Source organism: Telopea speciosissima, unplaced genomic scaffold (assembly GCF_018873765.1).
Source record: "Telopea speciosissima isolate NSW1024214 ecotype Mountain lineage unplaced genomic scaffold, Tspe_v1 Tspe_v1.0012, whole genome shotgun sequence".
Lineage (NCBI taxonomy): Eukaryota > Viridiplantae > Streptophyta > Magnoliopsida > Proteales > Proteaceae > Telopea > Telopea speciosissima.
The window spans coordinates 739,627-757,126 of record NW_025317348.1 but is presented as its reverse complement, the minus strand read 5'-3'; the positions used below and the strand labels follow the sequence as shown (position 1 = coordinate 757,126).

Here is a 17,500-nt window from a genome sequence, read left to right as displayed (position 1 = left end):
AGGAGCGGGTCGAGTCCGTATCGCCGCGGAGCAACAGCAGCGTCCGGATCTGATCTATCTACTCGGCAATTCATCCGGTGACTTCACGGTCGCCAAAGAAGCCCCAAGAAGCATCAAACATTTCCGATGAGATCCATGGAGCAATTCTTAGATAGCAAGCACTAGCTCCCGGTGCGACTTCATAAAAAGCAATCAAAGATAAGATCGAAGAGAATGAAACGCACGTGGTGGTCATTATAGCGGTTCCTTCTGATCCTAGAAAACGTCCGAAAAAACCTGCTACGGAACTACCGAGCAGGGGCAAAAATACGATAAGTAGATACATCAGATCGAGTGTTGTTTGTTTTCATATAACCAAAAATCAGACAATGACAGAGCGGCCTGTGATGGAGATTGAGCGAAACAGAAGGAACGGCGCGCCAAGCAAGAAAAGCTGATCTACGACCACCGCCTTACTAATAATTGGGCGAAAGCGAGCCTTTGGCTCGCCTTGTTCTGGCGCTAACGCGCGCTCAGGGAGTTGCTTGTTTAGTAGGGCCGTTGCTTGTTGGTGTAGAATTCAATTCCCTCTTATCTCCCCCCTATTGGAAACGTCGAAGTGAGCTGTGGCTTATAAATAGGAAGATGAGGAGATAACGGGCGAAGGATATTCATATGTTATTATGATATGAAGATTGATGTTCATATTGGAGTATTTGCTGACTTCAGCATCACATCAAGGTGACAGGATTCGAACCTATGGCCCTCTGTACCCAAAACAGATGCGCTGACCAGACTGCGCTACACCTCGTCTCACCCCCCGGAGTCTGACCACCCGATCGATGAACACTCGAACCGAACTCGCCCATCCTTTTTGGGCACAGGGACGCGAGAACCAATCCGAGTAATCAACCGCTTTTATAAAATCTGCCTCCAACCCCTCTTTCACTTGAATTTTGAAATCCGGCTCGCTCCCGGCTACCTGAAGAGCACCCTTCGCCCGCTTAGAAGTGGATTCGAACCACTGACACAAGGATTTTCAGTCCTTTGCTCTAACCAGCTGAGCTACCTGAACCACTTTCCTAAAGTGTGTGTTTTCTTCATCGAATAGCGCCCTACCTTACCAAGCAGTGGAGGAGCTTGCTCAAGAACCGAGAGCCGTCCAGTCCCTGGCCGGCCCTCGTTCGGTCAGGTGTTCTTCGCTATAGACGCCACCAAGAACAAGAAGGAGGCTCTCCGCTCCGTCTCACTAAGTAGTGCTATTCTGTCCTCCGGGGGACTCCACCAAGAGGTTCTTTCTCTCACGTAATTTCGCCCGCCCGTTCCACTTCCGTGCCGGAGGAAATGGGATTCGAACCCATGATACAATCTTCTTGTATGTCGATTTAGCAAACCAATGCCTTAAGCCACTCAGCCATACCTCCAAGTTGTTGATCGGAATTTGATGTGCCGGGTTTGGTTGGTTGCCCGAAGGGCTATCTGATCCGATCAACTGCGTAAGCCGTAGCGCGCTAGCGCGCGTACTCTTCCTCTATGAGCGAGACTCTATCCAGATCTATGGATCTCCCCAGCATCCAAGCGAGACTCCATCCAAATCTGCCACTCGTTGGGCGACGCCTTCTTTTCTATGAACACCCCACCACTGCACTGAATGATGAACTTTGCCAGTCTTCGCCTCCGACCCGACCAGGAGAGAACACACGGTCAAGCCAAGCCCTTACCCGCCGCTACCATATAGTATTCATCTCTCCTTCGTCTGGTCGAGAAGGGAGGGGAACTGGACCGTGACTCTTCTATTACATTACATTACGGAGAAGGCCATTCTCGTCATGAGCGATCCACGTCCTACCATAGTGCCCGGAGAACCAGGCTTGCTTAGCTTACCAAGCGAAGAAAACTACAGGGGTGGTCGTAGACCAGCTCGACCACCGGGAGAGAGTGCTCGTAGATCAGCTCGACCACCGGGAGAGAGTGCTCGTAGATCAGCTCGACCGCAGGCTGGTTGTAAATCTGATTGTAAATCAGGAAAACTACTGCGCTAACGCGCCCTCTATTAGGTTGTTCTGGCGCGCGCCTTACTCAAATAGGGGCGGAAGGACTTTCTTCTTTGCTTCTGGCGAAGGAATTTTTCGTTGATTGCACGAGCTAGCCTGCAAACGTAGGCTCGAAAGCAGCAAACTACGGAGCGAAGAAAGCAAGCAAGTCCTTCCGCGAAGAAGAAAGTCCTGAGCGCTAGCTGATCGTAGACCAAAGAAGCAACGGCTGAGCTAGCGCTCACATTACTAAGACGCGTTAGTACGCGCATCTTCTTCTTGGTTGGTAAGTGTTTGTATTCTTCTCTTGTGTACCTCTCTTGGTTTGTTTTCTCTGTAATAGATATATTCAGTGTTTTCCAACCTGCAACTCTGACAACTAGTTTTGTCAGAGGACAAGAAGAGAGAGGGAAGGACAGGAAGGAAAGCAGAACACATTCTCTTATTTTACCGCCTCATTAGCACACGCATGCTTAGGTCGTGCGGGAAACATTCTCAATTTACTCTTTGTGATCAAACTGTGGGACCCCCCCTTTAAGAGCAGTTCGATCGGGCCCACTCCCTGATCTACGACCACCCTGCTCCTACTCGCTCGGGCCTGCTCCTCCAAGCAGTCCCTTCGCCTGCGTGTCCTTAATGAAATGGAAGTCCTTCTGGATTATCTCTTGAAAGACAGATCGAGTTATTGCGTAGATGATCATAGAAAGCACAGTAGGCGTGTGACCTTTTCTTTGTCGTCACCTCTAGGCCGGATACTAATTTCTCAACTAGTCTGGCTTGGAGAAGCTCTGTGCCTTACCTTTCATTCAGACTGGATGGGGTCAGAAACTGCCGGCTATGATTGTGCGGGCGATGTCATTATGCTGAACACACGAGTGAGTCAGATAGATGCGCTCCCACGCCGATGACACTAACCAAGTTCAGGTCGAAATAGCTGGCCTGATTCCGTGTTAGGTTACCTGGCGCGGTGGACACGGACCTAATCCAAAGAGATAGGCTATAGTGAGAGGTCCGCCGCGTCCCTGCTACAAACAACAGGGAACAGGAACAGTCGGAGGCTGCCATGACTTATACTTCGACGTTGGCTCCATACTGGATACAAGCCTAGAGAACCCTAAGAAGAAAGAAGCTTCATTTAGGTTCTCTAGGTATCCAGGAGGAGAAAGAGATCAGGCAAGGTTAGCACTCAGCTAACTTTAGGAGCAAAAACCGTATTTTAGCTAAACTCGCGACATAGTATAGACTGTGAGTGATTCAAGGCGTGCCGGTGCGGGTGCAAACCTTCTATCCGTTACTTTCAATCCTTTATCCCCTGTGGAGTCAAGTTCCGAAGGCTCCACTTGACAGGCTGGTGAATCTATCTCTCCGAAAGAGTCTTCCCATCCATTATATACGAATCAACATCAAAATATCCCCACTTCCAGGTCTGACGAACCGGAAGACTTTCTATCTCTATATCCAAGTAAATCCCTGGCTGTTGCTGGACGGAGGCCAGTGGGGCAAACTATCCTACCCAAACCATCAGTCGGAGGGACAAGTTGAGAAGTTGTTCCAACCAAAGATATTCCATATGTAAGAAAGATATCAGGTGCTAAGGCAGCGTCAGGTGTAGAAGGGAAAGTGAGTCGGAGATGATCCAAGGCTGCTATCTGCTAGTGGATCAGTTCATTGATTATCTAAATCAACCCGGGGAGGGAGGGACAAGAGGAGAAGTCTCAGTGAATCCTTCATCGGCGAACTATCCATCTGGAGACTAGTTTACATTGAGTGTTATTCCATGAATCAAGATCCTCCAGAGAGCTCTGAACCAACAGGGCAAACTCCGACAGAAAGCACTCTTCCATCTATCGGATCAAAGGCAGCTAACGGACTCCTATCTCCTTCGTTCAAAAGGCGATTTGGGGCGAGTGCAAAAGCTCATCGACAATGGGACCATCCGTATACGCCCCGTAACCGAGCCATCGAAGGAGTCTAAACAGGAGAAGGTCTCAGCCAACTCCACATCCATTGCAAGGATTCCTTCACCATTAAAAGGGTATCGTCCCGCACCAGTCAACGAATCAGATGAGGATTGTCCTCTCCCTAAGAGAGAAGTTGCCTTCCTGTTCCGATGAAGACTTGAACTCATCAGCTTCAGAGGACGAGTTGCACGGCGATGGGTGGCAAACTTTTGTCAGCAAAAGGACAGCGTAGCTGCTGCAAGGGCTGCCCAACAACATCAAACTTCAACTTTGGCTCCTCAAAGGACTAGACGCCGTCGAGCGCCAGGTTCCAAGAAGAAGAGAAAGCTGAAGAACAAACTCCTTCGGAAGGTCATGCCCGCCGAAGACATCGAGGAATTCATCAAACGAGTGACTGAGGACCTTTACATCCAAAAGCCTCGAGTCCCCGTCATCCTCGAAGAGTACATGCCTTAGGAATGGAGGTAGCTTAGCTTACTCTGATTCTGACTCTGACTTCTGGGGAGATCACTCTCCCGTTCATTGTGGGATGGTGCAAGTGAGCGGGGATACTGAATCCTTGCTTGGCGATATCTTCGATGATGACCAAGGCCCACAGGAGGTGTGCGGCATCACCCTCCGATCCGGGAGGGGGTCCTTGTCAACAAAAGAGGGGGTGAATTCCCCACTTAAAACTCCGGGATATTCTTTCAGATCTCGAGGTGCACGGCCGTAACGCCTATTGGGCTGCGGAACTCCAGAGAAAAAAACAAAACTGGGATTTATCGAATTAATTTGGCGCATTAAGCGCGGATAAGGAAGGAGCATTTTTCAACCTAACGATACATCCAATACCAAAAAAAGCCTTTTCTCTCATTACATTACTACTATCGGCCTGTTAGGTTCCTTAGTGTATGATTGTTCCATTATCGTTTCGCCGTGATTCACACAGCTGACTAGTACCTATCGACTTCCTTATTGGATGTCTTTTCTTGTATCTTGGACCTGGTGCTTTTACGATCGAAAGGATTTGGAAAGAAAGGTTCGACTCCTTTCCGGTCGATAGTGTTTGCCATGAAGAGTACCAGAGAAATTGACCTGCGGATGAGATCTCAAAACGCTCTAACTGGACTAACTGCCAGAAAACTACGTTGAATGAACCTGGGTACTCACTTTAGATTCCTTCCGATCTTCTGGATTTTGAGAACGTGAGATCCTATTTACGCTATATTGTCTTTCATGATCAGCGATAACGAGTGCCGTTACAAAAATAGTAGCTCCATGAGAGAAAAATTCACCAAATCGTTAACTAGGAAACAAGGTAAACACAGAACGTAGAGAAAACAGGTAAGTATACCGCAAAGCACAAGAGGCAGGGCGGGGAAGCAAGGCATATCGATTTTTCTATTTATGGTGATGGAATCCGCGATAAACAGTACCATCATTCGTTGTCTACCATACCCAATTTCCTTCTTTAAAAAAAAAATCCGTGAGTTCCTTCATCGAGGGCATTTCAAGTAAAACAAGGCAACCAGTAACATCCATGATGATAACGAGCCACAGTATCGACACATGATTGAGATGAATTCAGACTCACATGTGTGTCACCAGATTGGAATATGGATGCCGTTCCTACCTTTTAGTTTGTTGGTAAATCACTAGCATCTTTTACTACGCTAATTGCTGGATTAGCTAATTCGTATCCCATTGCTAAAATCATAGCCTAGTCTCTGGGAAGTGTAATGCTGTACTTTCCGTTCCTTGTTTCTTTCCTTTTCACCTATATCTTTCTTATACAAAAAGTAGAAGCGAACTCGATTGAATCTCTTTTTATACAATTTTTGTTGATCATGGGCAGTTAGACAGACAACAACTGGAATCGAGCCTGTGCTATTCCCTACGGGCAGGCAAACAGAACCATTCATCTTCCTTTGAGCAAGCGCTGAAACTGATCTTTCATTCTAGGGCAGCTACCTGATATCTCGTTACTGAGCTTGATCTGATCCTCAAGTATAACCCGTGCAAGTGAATGAGAGAGGGCTTTCCGTTCCTTGGCATTTCTTCTTTCATTTCGGGATGTTCGTCAAGATCACTCTTCATTCTCCTCTTTCAAGGCAGCAGTGCAATCGTTCGGCGAGGGAGGATACGAAGTACTACTTTCCGTCCGCGCGAAGGAAGTTGTCTGTCGATCCCAGTGACTCAATTAGAAGGTCCAAATGGATATCAATGGTAGAATCCATCAAAGCACATGTGTTAAGCATAGAAACCTTTTTTCTCGATTTAGCTGTCAAAGATGGAATATCAACTTGATTGAGGGGGCCTAGGGCCTCTTTTAGGTCTTTAGTCGGGGATGGGAGGGGTCATATAGTCTCGTTTTCCGTCTCATAGATTGGCCACAGAAGCAATATCCTTCGTTAGGTGCGTCAGCCGCTCCGGCTCATTCCTGTCTCTTGCAAGACCTCTCAAGAAGGTGCGGGTACACAGAACGAACATCTAAATGGACGGCTTCCACAGCTTGACATTTCCTTTTGCATGAGTATAATTCGCTGCTGAAAGCAAGACCCCCACTCTGGTAATCTAGCTATGTCAGCCGATTTCAGGCAGCCCTACTATCTATGTACTACTCCGACCTCGTCTTCTTCATCCGTACACGTACCAAAATTATTCTTTCCAGAGAGGTATATTCATACTAAAGAATTTCAAAAGTCTTTGACCAAGGATCTACCTGAACTAGTGCCAAGGAGTGATGAAATCCCAGTGGTTGCCGGTTCGTACGCATATGTCTAACCAACTCCCAGGGGCTCTGTTCCTTTTGCGATTGCCGGTTCCGGTTGAGCTCATCATTGATCCGAACGGGATGCATCGAATTGATCGTCGGCTGGTTCCGGTTCCTACTCAGGATGAGCCAAAACCATAGTGACGAGCGATCCCCTAGGGTGTAATATCTGGATGTCCCAAAGATTTTTTCTAGAGCTAGCCGTCCACTTCAAACATCGCTGACATGGCCATTTTCCAGTCGTGGAATTGCAACTTTCATTCCATTTCCGGATCCCTGTTTATCAAGGGAGCTTAGGCTGCCGCTTCTGGTTTAGTTTCAAGCTCCAGCTTAGATAGAGGCACCTTCTGTAGCGAAGACTGAGTGATTGATCTCGTTATGGCTAAGCCAAGGCTTTTCTGATATGGGTTTGGGTGCTCATGCTCCTATCTTGCCTGCTTCGGATGTTCATTTAAGTCATCAAGATTGGGCACTTCGGTTGGCACTTTATCGAAATAATCCTGCTAGCAGAGGTTCCTATGTGCTCGTTTAACCTACTTGATAAAGATGGGAATTCTAACTCATCTAAGTCGATGAAAACTGCTACTAACTGGTGGGACCAACCTCTATGGTAGAGCTTGAAATGCTTTTGTTCACCCGGGTCCTACTATAGCTCCGTGCTAAGGCAAAGGACTCTTCTTTCTACTACGTCATACCTGGAATCAAAACCAAAGAACTCCTTCCCCAGAGAACATGAAAAAGGTTTCTAATTTTGGCATATTTATGTATAGAAAATGCTCGTTCCGAACCTCTCACAGGCTCGCTAAAGCTTACCTCTTGCCCCTTGTCTTTCGTTTTGACGGTTAGACATCGGGCATACAAATTCATTCAATCATCTCGAGATGGAAGATACGCTGTTGTTTCGGGATAAACCGACGAGTAGACAGACTTCATTTCAAGATCTTCCCCTTAAGTTTCGGCAGGAATGGACTTTTTAGGTAACATCCTGGTACTTATTCATCGATCTAGGTATAGAAAAAGGAGGTTGCTAGCCTGCCTCATTCCCTTGACGCGATCAGGATTAATGAAATTAATGTGCTTGGATTTCTTCATCAGAGGTGCGGGCAGACGGATAAGGAGAGCAAGTTCGTCCCATGTCGTTCTTTTCCTTCTTTCTTCGAAGCAACAAAGTGGAGTGTTTCGCTGTGAGTTATTTTATCCAAATGCTGTCGTAAGTCAGCTTTGAAAGCTATCCACAGGCCGCAGGAACGGAACAATTAGCAGCGGTCAAAGCGCGCTACTGAGACATCCGAAGCAGGTAAATTCTCCTTTTTCTTTGGCTATTCCAAAAAAAAATTTATTATGGAAATGGTACTGACCGTAAGGGATCTTTCCAATTGAATTTGTGCACCTACTTTGTGGTATCTGTTGAGAATTGTCACCTAATTTCTCTCGTAGAAGGGTGTCACCTCTTGGGAAATACCCCAATGTATCTTTGAAAACGAGTATGTGATCAGGTTGAGAGACCCCTCCCAGAGCATTGGAGTAAGCCCACTCATAAGCCGAATCTGAAGCAAGCGCTACAGGAAGAGTTTACCACCACCCGAAAGTGAAATAGTCCCTCTAAAAGCTTTTGCGGAGCAGGAGTTCGCTCCGAAACATGTTCTTACTAAGTCACATTCAGCGGTGGAATAGCTCCATGGTATAGGTCATGGCAAGATTAATCATTACAGAAAGTACTTTTAAAGGCGCGTCAGCCGTGACACATTACTACACCATCAAAAGCGGGAATTGGGTCGATCAACGATGCTACTTATGATCTCTTTTGGTACTCGTCCGGATTGCTCTTTCTGGGATCGATTCCCAGTCGCTTTGTCCAAAAAAACCACCGGATAGGGGCGACCTTGTATGAATAGGTTATGCCGATACTCCCTTTAGTTACAACGAAAATGCATGTCGTACTCGTTGGCAGTTTCTCACATACATTTCTCTAGAAAGAAAGCTTCATGAGGGCTCAACCAGCACATACTGAAAAAGTAAATTCGTACTACACGAGCACAAATGGAGAAGGTCTTTACTCCACCGAGGAGCGGTAGCCGCTGCGTCCGATAAAGTGTGTTCAAAGTCGTCCCTGCCCGAGTTGAGGGTGCTGCTTCACCTCGGTGAGCTCTTTCAGACCCTTCTGCTTCAAAAGAATGCCCGAGGGAGCACCCCGCCTTAGGTAGCGTTGCCCAGCTTATGTTTGATGTACAAAATGAAACTCTTAATCCCAACTTCCTCGAGAAAGTCTCCGCTACGCGTGAAACAACATCTAAATAAATGAATTTCACATCTTTGTCTCAACTTCCTTTGCAGAAATTGCTTTGTTGCAGCGGCTAGCCAGCCCTTATTTCGTAGTTGCAAGCGAAAAACAATCTTTACAGGGCTTGACAGCGCCTCGACTTATGGATACAAAGACTAAAGAGAGAGCGACCATTCTCAGCGAGGCCATTTATGGAAAAGTCTGACTCCCAACTCTTGCTATTGGGCAGGGCAAGAGCCCGTACTTACAGCATGAATTCTTGCGCGAGATACCCAGTTGGGCTATTCGATAATGTATGACACATGGAAATGCTCCTAATCCCAGCTCGGCTTTGTGCTTCGGGGCGAGACCTCTTTGGAGTGAAATTCCCGACTTTGAAATGCTTTTTCAGGGGCTGCTGGACTTGGGCCCTGCCTTCGCTCTACATATTAATAACTTGGAAATGATAATACAGATTAGTACACCTACTTTGACTCAGATGTTTATGGATTGGGACCTGTTTCCCTTTGAAGCTCTTGCTTCTGTTTCTGTGCCTACCATTTATGGAAAAATTGACTATCTATGCCAGCAGCCCAGCTCCGGCTAATACCAACACATCTCCTTCGAGCTATTCTCTAGTCACGTCTGGGAATGCCCTTCTTTTTCGATAATTCGTGAGTTCGAAGTAGAATCTTTTGCTGCAGGCACCTCCTTCTATGTTTGACGTTATTCGCGCGGTCTCACGGGGGGCCCCACTAGGCTCAGTTCCGGCTGTTCCTGCAAAGGTTGTCCCATCCTGGCGAAAGTTAAAATGATAGACCAGGCTTAGGACATTGTGGCATAGTGGCCCCTCACTAAAGGGGTAGGTGGGCGGGCTCAGACCAAGTTTAGGTTTCAGCTGCTAATCGAACCCTGTGAAATTCATTCTTCCCTTCCCGGAGTAGGCGCTCGTATAGAGCCCAGATTGTTGATCTAGGCATACGCACCCAAATACGCTGGATCTAGGGAATTAGCCGAACCGACAAGAAAAGTACCTAATGTCAAGTGCCCCTACTATCACCTATATGATGTTACTCTTTTCTTTCGTTTTGCTCATCCGTACATGTACATACAAGAAAGAATCCTCCCTACTACCATTGGGGGATGTTCGCGCACAAGCACAAGAGAGACTTCCAGTGTCCCACCATTGCCATGTTTGTTCCATTCCTGTTGGTTAATGGATCGCTTTCGAAACTCAGATGCGCCAAGGGTTTGGTATTGGGATTCCCCCGGCGCTACATACGTTGATTGGTTTAGGTGAGCACTAGATAGATACCTTAGGGCATGCCCCAGAGACAAAGCAAAAACTACTTCTTTAAGCTCCGGTCGTGGAATGTTCTGTTCATACGGCCTCTCGATCGTGTTTATACAGCTCCTGAGAAGCGTTGATAAGAAGAGGATCCTACGAACCAATTCTTCCCCTGATTCCGCTAGCTATGAAACAAGATTCATCGTAAGTAACAATTTTTTCGTGATCGCTCACAGTCGAGAAGGAAGATGGTCCAAAGGAATGCTTCGTCGCGTCATTTCGACTCATCCAATTCGAAATTGACTCAATGAACAAGTCATTCCTACCTCTCAGCGAGAGAGAATCCCCTCCGGGAATTCCCTGGGTCGGTACATCAATAGTTTGAAAGATCCTTATTTCATCATTCAATCTCAGCTTGCAACTTCCATAGGAATCAATATGGGTAGAGTACGGTTCCTCAATCAATGTCTGGGCAGGGAAATCGCTCGAGGTTGTTTTCGATCTCGGTAGAAAAACAGAGCTTTCGATCAACATTTATGGAACTAACCATAGCTCTTTCAGACCCTTTCTTTGTCTCATCTCGATCTGCTGTTTCACTCGTACGGGTGTGGGTTTTGCTTCGCTATTCATATCGTCAGGTGTGGGTGGGGTAGAGAAGAAGAAAAAGAATGGACAGGTGAAGGATCGTCGTATGGAAAGATCCGATGAGACCGTTGCAGCTTCGAACAACTCTAAGTTGTGTCAGTTGAGTCATCAAATGAACCGGAAATCGGCTATTTCAGACATAGAACCGGCATATCCACTTTCTTCTGAGCCGGGATCTTCCTTCCCCGGCATGGCTCACTCCACATGCTCCACCTGTGTCATCCAGCAAATCATATGTTGAAAGATCGCTTCACTGGCTGGTAATTGATAGGATGAATCTTCTCCGCTCCGGGCCCCTCTGAGGCTGAGAATCACCTACCCCCAGTACGTAGTGGAATGAATTGCTTTTGTCAATGCCGGTGCTCCTATCGAGGAAAATAAATTTAATAGCTAACTCGCAGACATTGTCAGGCCAATAATTCTTGTCAAGTGGAGGTGTAAAGTTCGAACTATCTCAAATAGGCATACAGTCATCGACTGCCTCAAGCAAAAGAATCCCCAAACAAAGGACAAGGATAGAGGGCACCAATACACGGATCAATCCGTGTGGTGGGACCTCCGGCCCCCTCGCACTGAGCGCAGAGTCTTTTAATTGTAGAATGATTGTTATCATTCTCTTTCACTCAGTGTGACCAGAGGCATCATCACTGGTGATAGTATCCTAGTGACTACTAGGCTCTACTAAGATATAGTGGTGATTTCCTCACCAGTTATCTGTGGTAGGTGTACCACATGTAATTTGGACTTGACTCATCATCAAGTGCCATCCATCCTCTCCAACAAGTTGAAGAGCACTAGGGGAGTTCGAGGTGGACTATAGCGAGGAGGACGACAGCTTGGTACGCTCTTACCGCTCCGTGGGGGGGGTGAGGTTCCCCCCGTGGCCGGCTACTGTGCCGTTAAAGGTTACCAAGTACAAGTTGTAAACAATGCCAAGAATTAAAAAAAAATTATAAAACATTGCTCTGTCGCTCAGTCCCCTTCGATGGCAGAAGGCCATCCGAAGGTCTTCGATTATCAGGGGGCTCTGCAGCCGAGTTTCCTTGATAATCTTTGATTGCTTGTCCAAGGAAGTGTGTATAGCATCCTACCTCTTCAGTAAAGAGGTCGTGCGGTTAGTTAACAGGTCGGGACCGTTATTCACTGCTTTGTATTTGAAGCAGTGTGCGTCATCATTACAGATGGCGTACGGGTCCTCAAAAGTGAAACCTTCCTTACTTCCCGTGCCCGTCTCTCTTACGAGAGGGGGGTTACCTCGAATCATTCCCGCGTTTCATCGTCATAAGATTAGACGTCGGGATGATTACTCCGATAGGTTAGTACAGTTGTACTTATCGTTCTTTTCGTTGAGTAAGCTAATAGAATTAGCGCCTAAAATAAATAGGTCAACGTTTAGTTCGATAGTGACTCCTGTTACTGACCTAGATAGGGTGATCGGGTTCGTTTCCAAAGTGAAAGAAAAAATGAAATCACTTTTGGATAGGTATACTCCCTATGTATCCTCCATACCTGTGCACCAGGGTATGAGTTGGGTACCTACCTGGAAAGCCGTCCCGTCCCATTCAACGGTTAAGGTAGCTCTGCAACAAGAGGTTGAGTATGAGGGCAAATCCCCAAAAGGGATGTTGATTCGTCGGTATTTAAAACACCGGTCAATCTTCACAGCTGTATTTTATGAGCTGTTTGCCTTTGTGGGTCTTCTCGAGTTTATACATGCTCGACAAGATCACTTCTCTCCCGGCTTGTTGTGGCCTCCCCGCATTAGGTTCGCTTTTGATCCTATGAACACCTTTTGGGCCAATAAAGATCTTGATTGGTTTGAAAGGTGTTGCGGTCAGTACCTGCCGTCTCCAACCACTCAACATATTCCATGGGTCGGTGGCAGATTAGGTATGTCTCTTGAGGGAGGCGGTAAAAGTAGGGTATTCGCAATTGGCAACTATATTAAACAAAGGTAGCTTGCTTCCCTATCATGAATGGTTTATGTCGATTCTTCGACGTATACCTAATGATGGGACCTTTGATCAAACGTTACCATTGCGAAACCTAGTGGGTTGTAAACACTGTTTTAGTTTTGATTTAAAGTCGGCTACTGATAGGTGGCCACTTTATTTCTTATATAGTGTTGTACAGTACAGTGTTTATTTGGACCTTCTGTTGCATCAGCCGTTGTAAACTCGACGTTGGGGCAACATGTGTTTGATTTTCCTCAAACACGGTCCCGTCGTCCAGTTTGCTTTGTCGCTGGTCAACCGCTGGTCCCTATGGGACCCCTCTTGGGCCCTCTTCGCACTATCACACCATATTTTGGTGTGGTATTGTGCTGAATTGGTTCATCCCGGAGAGCGTTTTACCAATTATGCAGTTCTCGGCGACGATGTAGTAATTGGAGATCCTGATGTTGCGAAGGCCTATGAGGAATCGCTTGATGAACTCGGAGTCACAATATCACGACAAAAGTCACTTGTGTCTGATATTGGAGCTTTTGAGTTTGCCAAACGATTCCGTGTTCGTGCTGGTACTGTTGACATTAGTCCTGTATCAATGCGGACTTTGTGTGGGTATACGCACCCTTTCGGTCTGATGGCAATGTTTGAGTTGTATCAGGTTTCCCGGTTCTCATCATTGCATCGGAGGGGCTGGATTTCGGGTCCTTGCTAGGCTCAATCATAATGAGTCTCGTAAGGTCTCTCGCTTGAGGGCCATGTTTGAGAAACCTTCGAATAAAAGCCAGTACCCCTTTGAGTTGTGGTTGGGTAGAGGTCTTCCTTTATCCCCCTACTTAAAAGGCTTCTTGATTTCTTATTTAAGGGATCAAATGAAGCAAAAAGATTTACATTTGGCTCCTTCGGAATTATTTCCAAGTGAAGGATGTGAATCTTTCTTGGAGTGGTCAGTGCTTCGAAATTGGGTTTCTCAGTGGCTAAAATACTGCCGTTGGTATTACATGGTTGCTCTCTCTCCGGATGTCAACTTGGAGGCTTTCTTTGATGCACCCCAAGTTGAGACATCCTTTCAAGTAAAAATGAATTATCGTGACGATTTATGTCGTTTTGGCTTGATGTGGAAATGTTTCGACTTTGTGTCAGAGAAAGGACCGTCATGGTGTCCCCCATCTTTAGTGGAATATCTCCCTAACTATGTGGGATATATGGCCCTCCTCGGAGGTTCAGGAAATACCGCTTTCTTGGTAAGGTGCGAGGGATTGACTTTACCTCGCGCCTGGAAAGGAGTAATCGAATAGTTGACTGTAGGCGCACCTGAGCGCAGAGTCTCTCCGGACTTTGTCCGAGTCTTCCGTAAAAGGTAGATTTGGACGAGAATTCTCGGGTTGACCCCCGGGGGGCGTGTCCGGAGATGGTTGTATGGTTAGTCACCATACTAGCGCCCAAAGGGGGTGGGGGGGAAAAAAAAAAAAAGATCCCGATCTTCCTAGTGATATGCGGGACAAACATCGTTATAAGTTGTCCAAGTTGCCAAGAAATAGTTCCTTTGCACGAGTAAGAAACCGATGTATTTCCACTGGTCGCCCTCGTTCCGTATATGAGTTCTTTCGAATTTCTCGTATCGTTTTTCGTGGATTAGCATCTCGAGGTCCTTTGATGGGCATAAAGAAATCGTCTTGGTAGCAACCACCAAACCAAAAAAAAAGGACAAGGATAGAGACTAGAAAGACAATCCAATCTCCTCGTTGCTTCCTATCTGAATCCTTCCCCTGATCCGATGGTCCGGTGGACCATCGGCTCAGGGGGGTAATTCTCAGGGTTAGGTACAACAATGGGAGATAGGAATTGAGATTGTTGAGAGCGCCTATGACCAGACTTCATCGATGCGAAACATTCTATCGCATGTGCCAATTGTTCCCTCAGGCCGTTTTCCACAGATTGGTTGAAAGAGAGCTCCGCTTCTGACCCCAATCTCTGAGCAAGAAGAACCCGGTCAAAGTGTCCCACGGGCATCTCAAACTTCACTTTTTAGCTACAGAAACCAAGGTTCTATCAAGAGTTTTTTACCCTCCATCCCGGGACCTAAAAAGGCCTAAAATCAAAGTCGCGATTCTCCGGTTAAAGATCAAGCTTCTCCGGGATATATTTCAGGGTGTGGACCGGAACTCCTCTTCTTAGGGGAAGGACGGGGTCGGGAGAAGAACTATTGGGATAGAATTGCCCGTTCAAATAGATATAGCAGCTATACCTATGAAATGCTCTTACTATAAAAATAGATTTTTTAATTTCCGGCTAGTGTCACCTGGAATGGTTAACCCCGTACCATAGAAAGGAAATATCCCACTGCTGAGATGTATGGTATCGATTTATTCCTTTACGGATGGGTGACGTGACACGCAATGGTTGGCTGTTCTCCTCGAAGATTGACACTTTGATCCTAGTCATGTCGGCCTTGCTTCTTTCTATGTTGGGAGTAGCAGAATAGGAACTGAGACAAGCACTAACCGTAACCGGGGCTGACGCTCGATCATCCCCACTCTCATCCGCTGTCTCGCACCAACCTTCTTCCGCTGCGCTGTCTCTTCCATCTGATCTGTGCTATCTCCTTGCCTGCCCGGGGTCTTCCTCTTTAGTAGCGGATTGGTACATAGGAACATTAGTAGAATGTCCCCGGAAAAGCCAGAAGGAAAAGGTGCCCCAAAGCACTGAAATATTATATTTAAGATATGGTCTCATATTTACTATTTGAACGGTGAACTTCTCGCGGCTTCTTACCCAGCCCACCTCCCTAGCGGCTACATCAAAGCAGAGAGGCAAGGTGCTCAATAGACTTTCTCAGCTGCACCGTAATCAACGTAGATTGAGAATCTGCGAGAAGCGATCATCCGAAGAAAGATTCTCCTGAGAGTCAATATCCGTATCGGTGAAATGACTATATCCTTAACACATTGGGTTTGGCGGGATTCTCCCATTGCTTTAAAGAAAAGTATAGATCCCCCTTCTCTCCCTGCCCAGTTGTGATGGAATTTCCCCCTGGCTAGCAGCACCTGTGAAGTCAGATCTCGAGCCAGTAGCAAGAGCACGAAAGAAGTGTCTGAAGCTTTCATAGGGCAGATCTACCTCCCAAGCTCTCGCTTTACGATTGAAATAGCTAAGGAAGATGCCTATACCTATAAGAGTCTTCCTCCATTACTTTTAACTCAGACGGGGGATTGACTAAGAGTAGGGGAATCTCCCTTTCCAGCTTCTTGAGATTCTTGGAATTTCCCTAGGCCAATTGACACCCAAATGTACTTTTTCAGGTACCTAAATGTACTTTTTTGTACTTTATTCAATTCCTAGAGAAAGGGGTATGCGATCCTTTGTCAGTATCTGTTTTGAGATCCTATCCGTCTAAATATGGGTTTTCTACCTAGCCCTTGAGATAGGGAGTTTTGGTATTGACCCCTGCCAAGTTGAAGCAGGAAGAGAGGCTTATGGCTCACATCTCGGTAGGGTTTCGCTCAGTAGCAAGGATGCGAGGTACCGCCAAAGGCACCAATACGGGACTACTTTAATCCCAAAAGGTGACCAAATTCCCCACAACTATTGTTGATATTTCCATTTCAGATAGAAGGAACTAAGCTTCAGGCAAGCAAGTCAGATTGAGATAGCTTGAGAAGTGCTCCTTAAGGGCATCTTTCTAAGCATAAAAACGAAAGTTCGAAGAGTCCATCCTCGGACCCAAAAGGGGACAAAAGTCGTGATAGAAGCCCCCGTTTCCCTAGCAAAGAAGCGACACCTTTCAAATGAGGCGGATCTTTCCCCTGGCAGGCCCAGATATTCTTTCTTCTAAGTAGCACAAATGTTAGATCTTCCGATACGTCTTTCTCAAAGGGAGAAGGCGGGGATCACTTCTCGCAGATTATTCATTTTTACTATTTAGGAAAAGAGCTCTCTCGAACCCCCCTTTATGATCTCACCGTGGAGCTAAAACCCCGCTTTGAAACTATAGCTTTAGTAACTACTGGTGCAGAAAGAACGCAAACCGATGGAAATAGGTCTCACGACGTGTGATATTATGTATATGATTAATCAAGGCATTATGACCTGCGAAGGTTAGATTGATCAGGCAAGATACCCCCAGCTTCTGCTATTGGGTGGGCACCCTCCTTAAGGGTATATGCCTTGGGAACAGTCCCGTTGGGGCCTAACGCCACAAGCGAAATCTATTCTCAATAGCCGATTCTCCTCATTTTGGTATCATCCGGTAAATCCCATGGAATGGAAGTAGTGAATTTAGGGCTCAAAAGAAAGAACGCTAAAGCTTATAGGTTCCTTTTTCTAGTTGAATGAACCATGTCATAGAATTATTCCAATACTAAGACGCGGTTGGCTAGAGTCTCAAATGTGACTGATCACAGGCATTGACCTAGGGAAAATTTACCTGAGAACATTCCTTTCGGACTACCATTTTGCTACCATAGTTTTCTTTTGCCCTGGCTTTAGAATCATCTCATTCCTTGCCCGAACCAACCTTCCCTAAGCAACCCAGGCATTTCGGTATAGCTCCAAGTAAAGCAATCCCGAAATGCCTGGGTTGGATCCCAATGTGGCAATGCACAAGTTAGCAATATCTCCTGACATTTTGCCA

The 17,500-nt window shown here is 46.4% G+C and overlaps 1 protein-coding gene, 1 long non-coding RNA gene and 2 other non-coding genes across 5 annotated transcripts in view; 1 reads left to right on the top strand and 3 right to left on the bottom strand.

Annotated features, from left to right (window-relative positions):
* The window catches only part of LOC122647048 (NADH-ubiquinone oxidoreductase chain 5), a 12,912-nt gene extending 10,719 nt beyond the window's left edge, over positions 1 to 2,193 (bottom strand). Inside the window, exon 1 of one of the 2 annotated variants that reach the window (XM_043840566.1) lies at positions 97 to 2,193. In XM_043840566.1, coding sequence (XP_043696501.1) covers positions 97 to 325 — 229 coding nt within the window. In that variant the 5' untranslated portion in view covers positions 326 to 2,193. The remainder of the gene's footprint in view (positions 1 to 96) is intronic. The other variant, XM_043840565.1, reaches the window with a different exon arrangement.
* The window catches only part of LOC122647118, a 14,588-nt gene extending 11,000 nt beyond the window's left edge, over positions 1 to 3,588 (top strand). The window contains exon 2 of the long non-coding RNA XR_006330802.1: positions 3,551 to 3,588. This is a non-coding gene — a long non-coding RNA (uncharacterized LOC122647118). The remainder of the gene's footprint in view (positions 1 to 3,550) is intronic.
* Positions 716 to 790, bottom strand: TRNAP-UGG. Its single transcript has one exon. It is a non-coding gene; the product is annotated as a tRNA-Pro (tRNA).
* On the bottom strand, positions 981 to 1,054 carry TRNAF-GAA. Its single transcript has one exon. It is a non-coding gene; the product is annotated as a tRNA-Phe (tRNA).
* Positions 3,589 to 17,500: the final 13,912 nt, after the last annotated feature.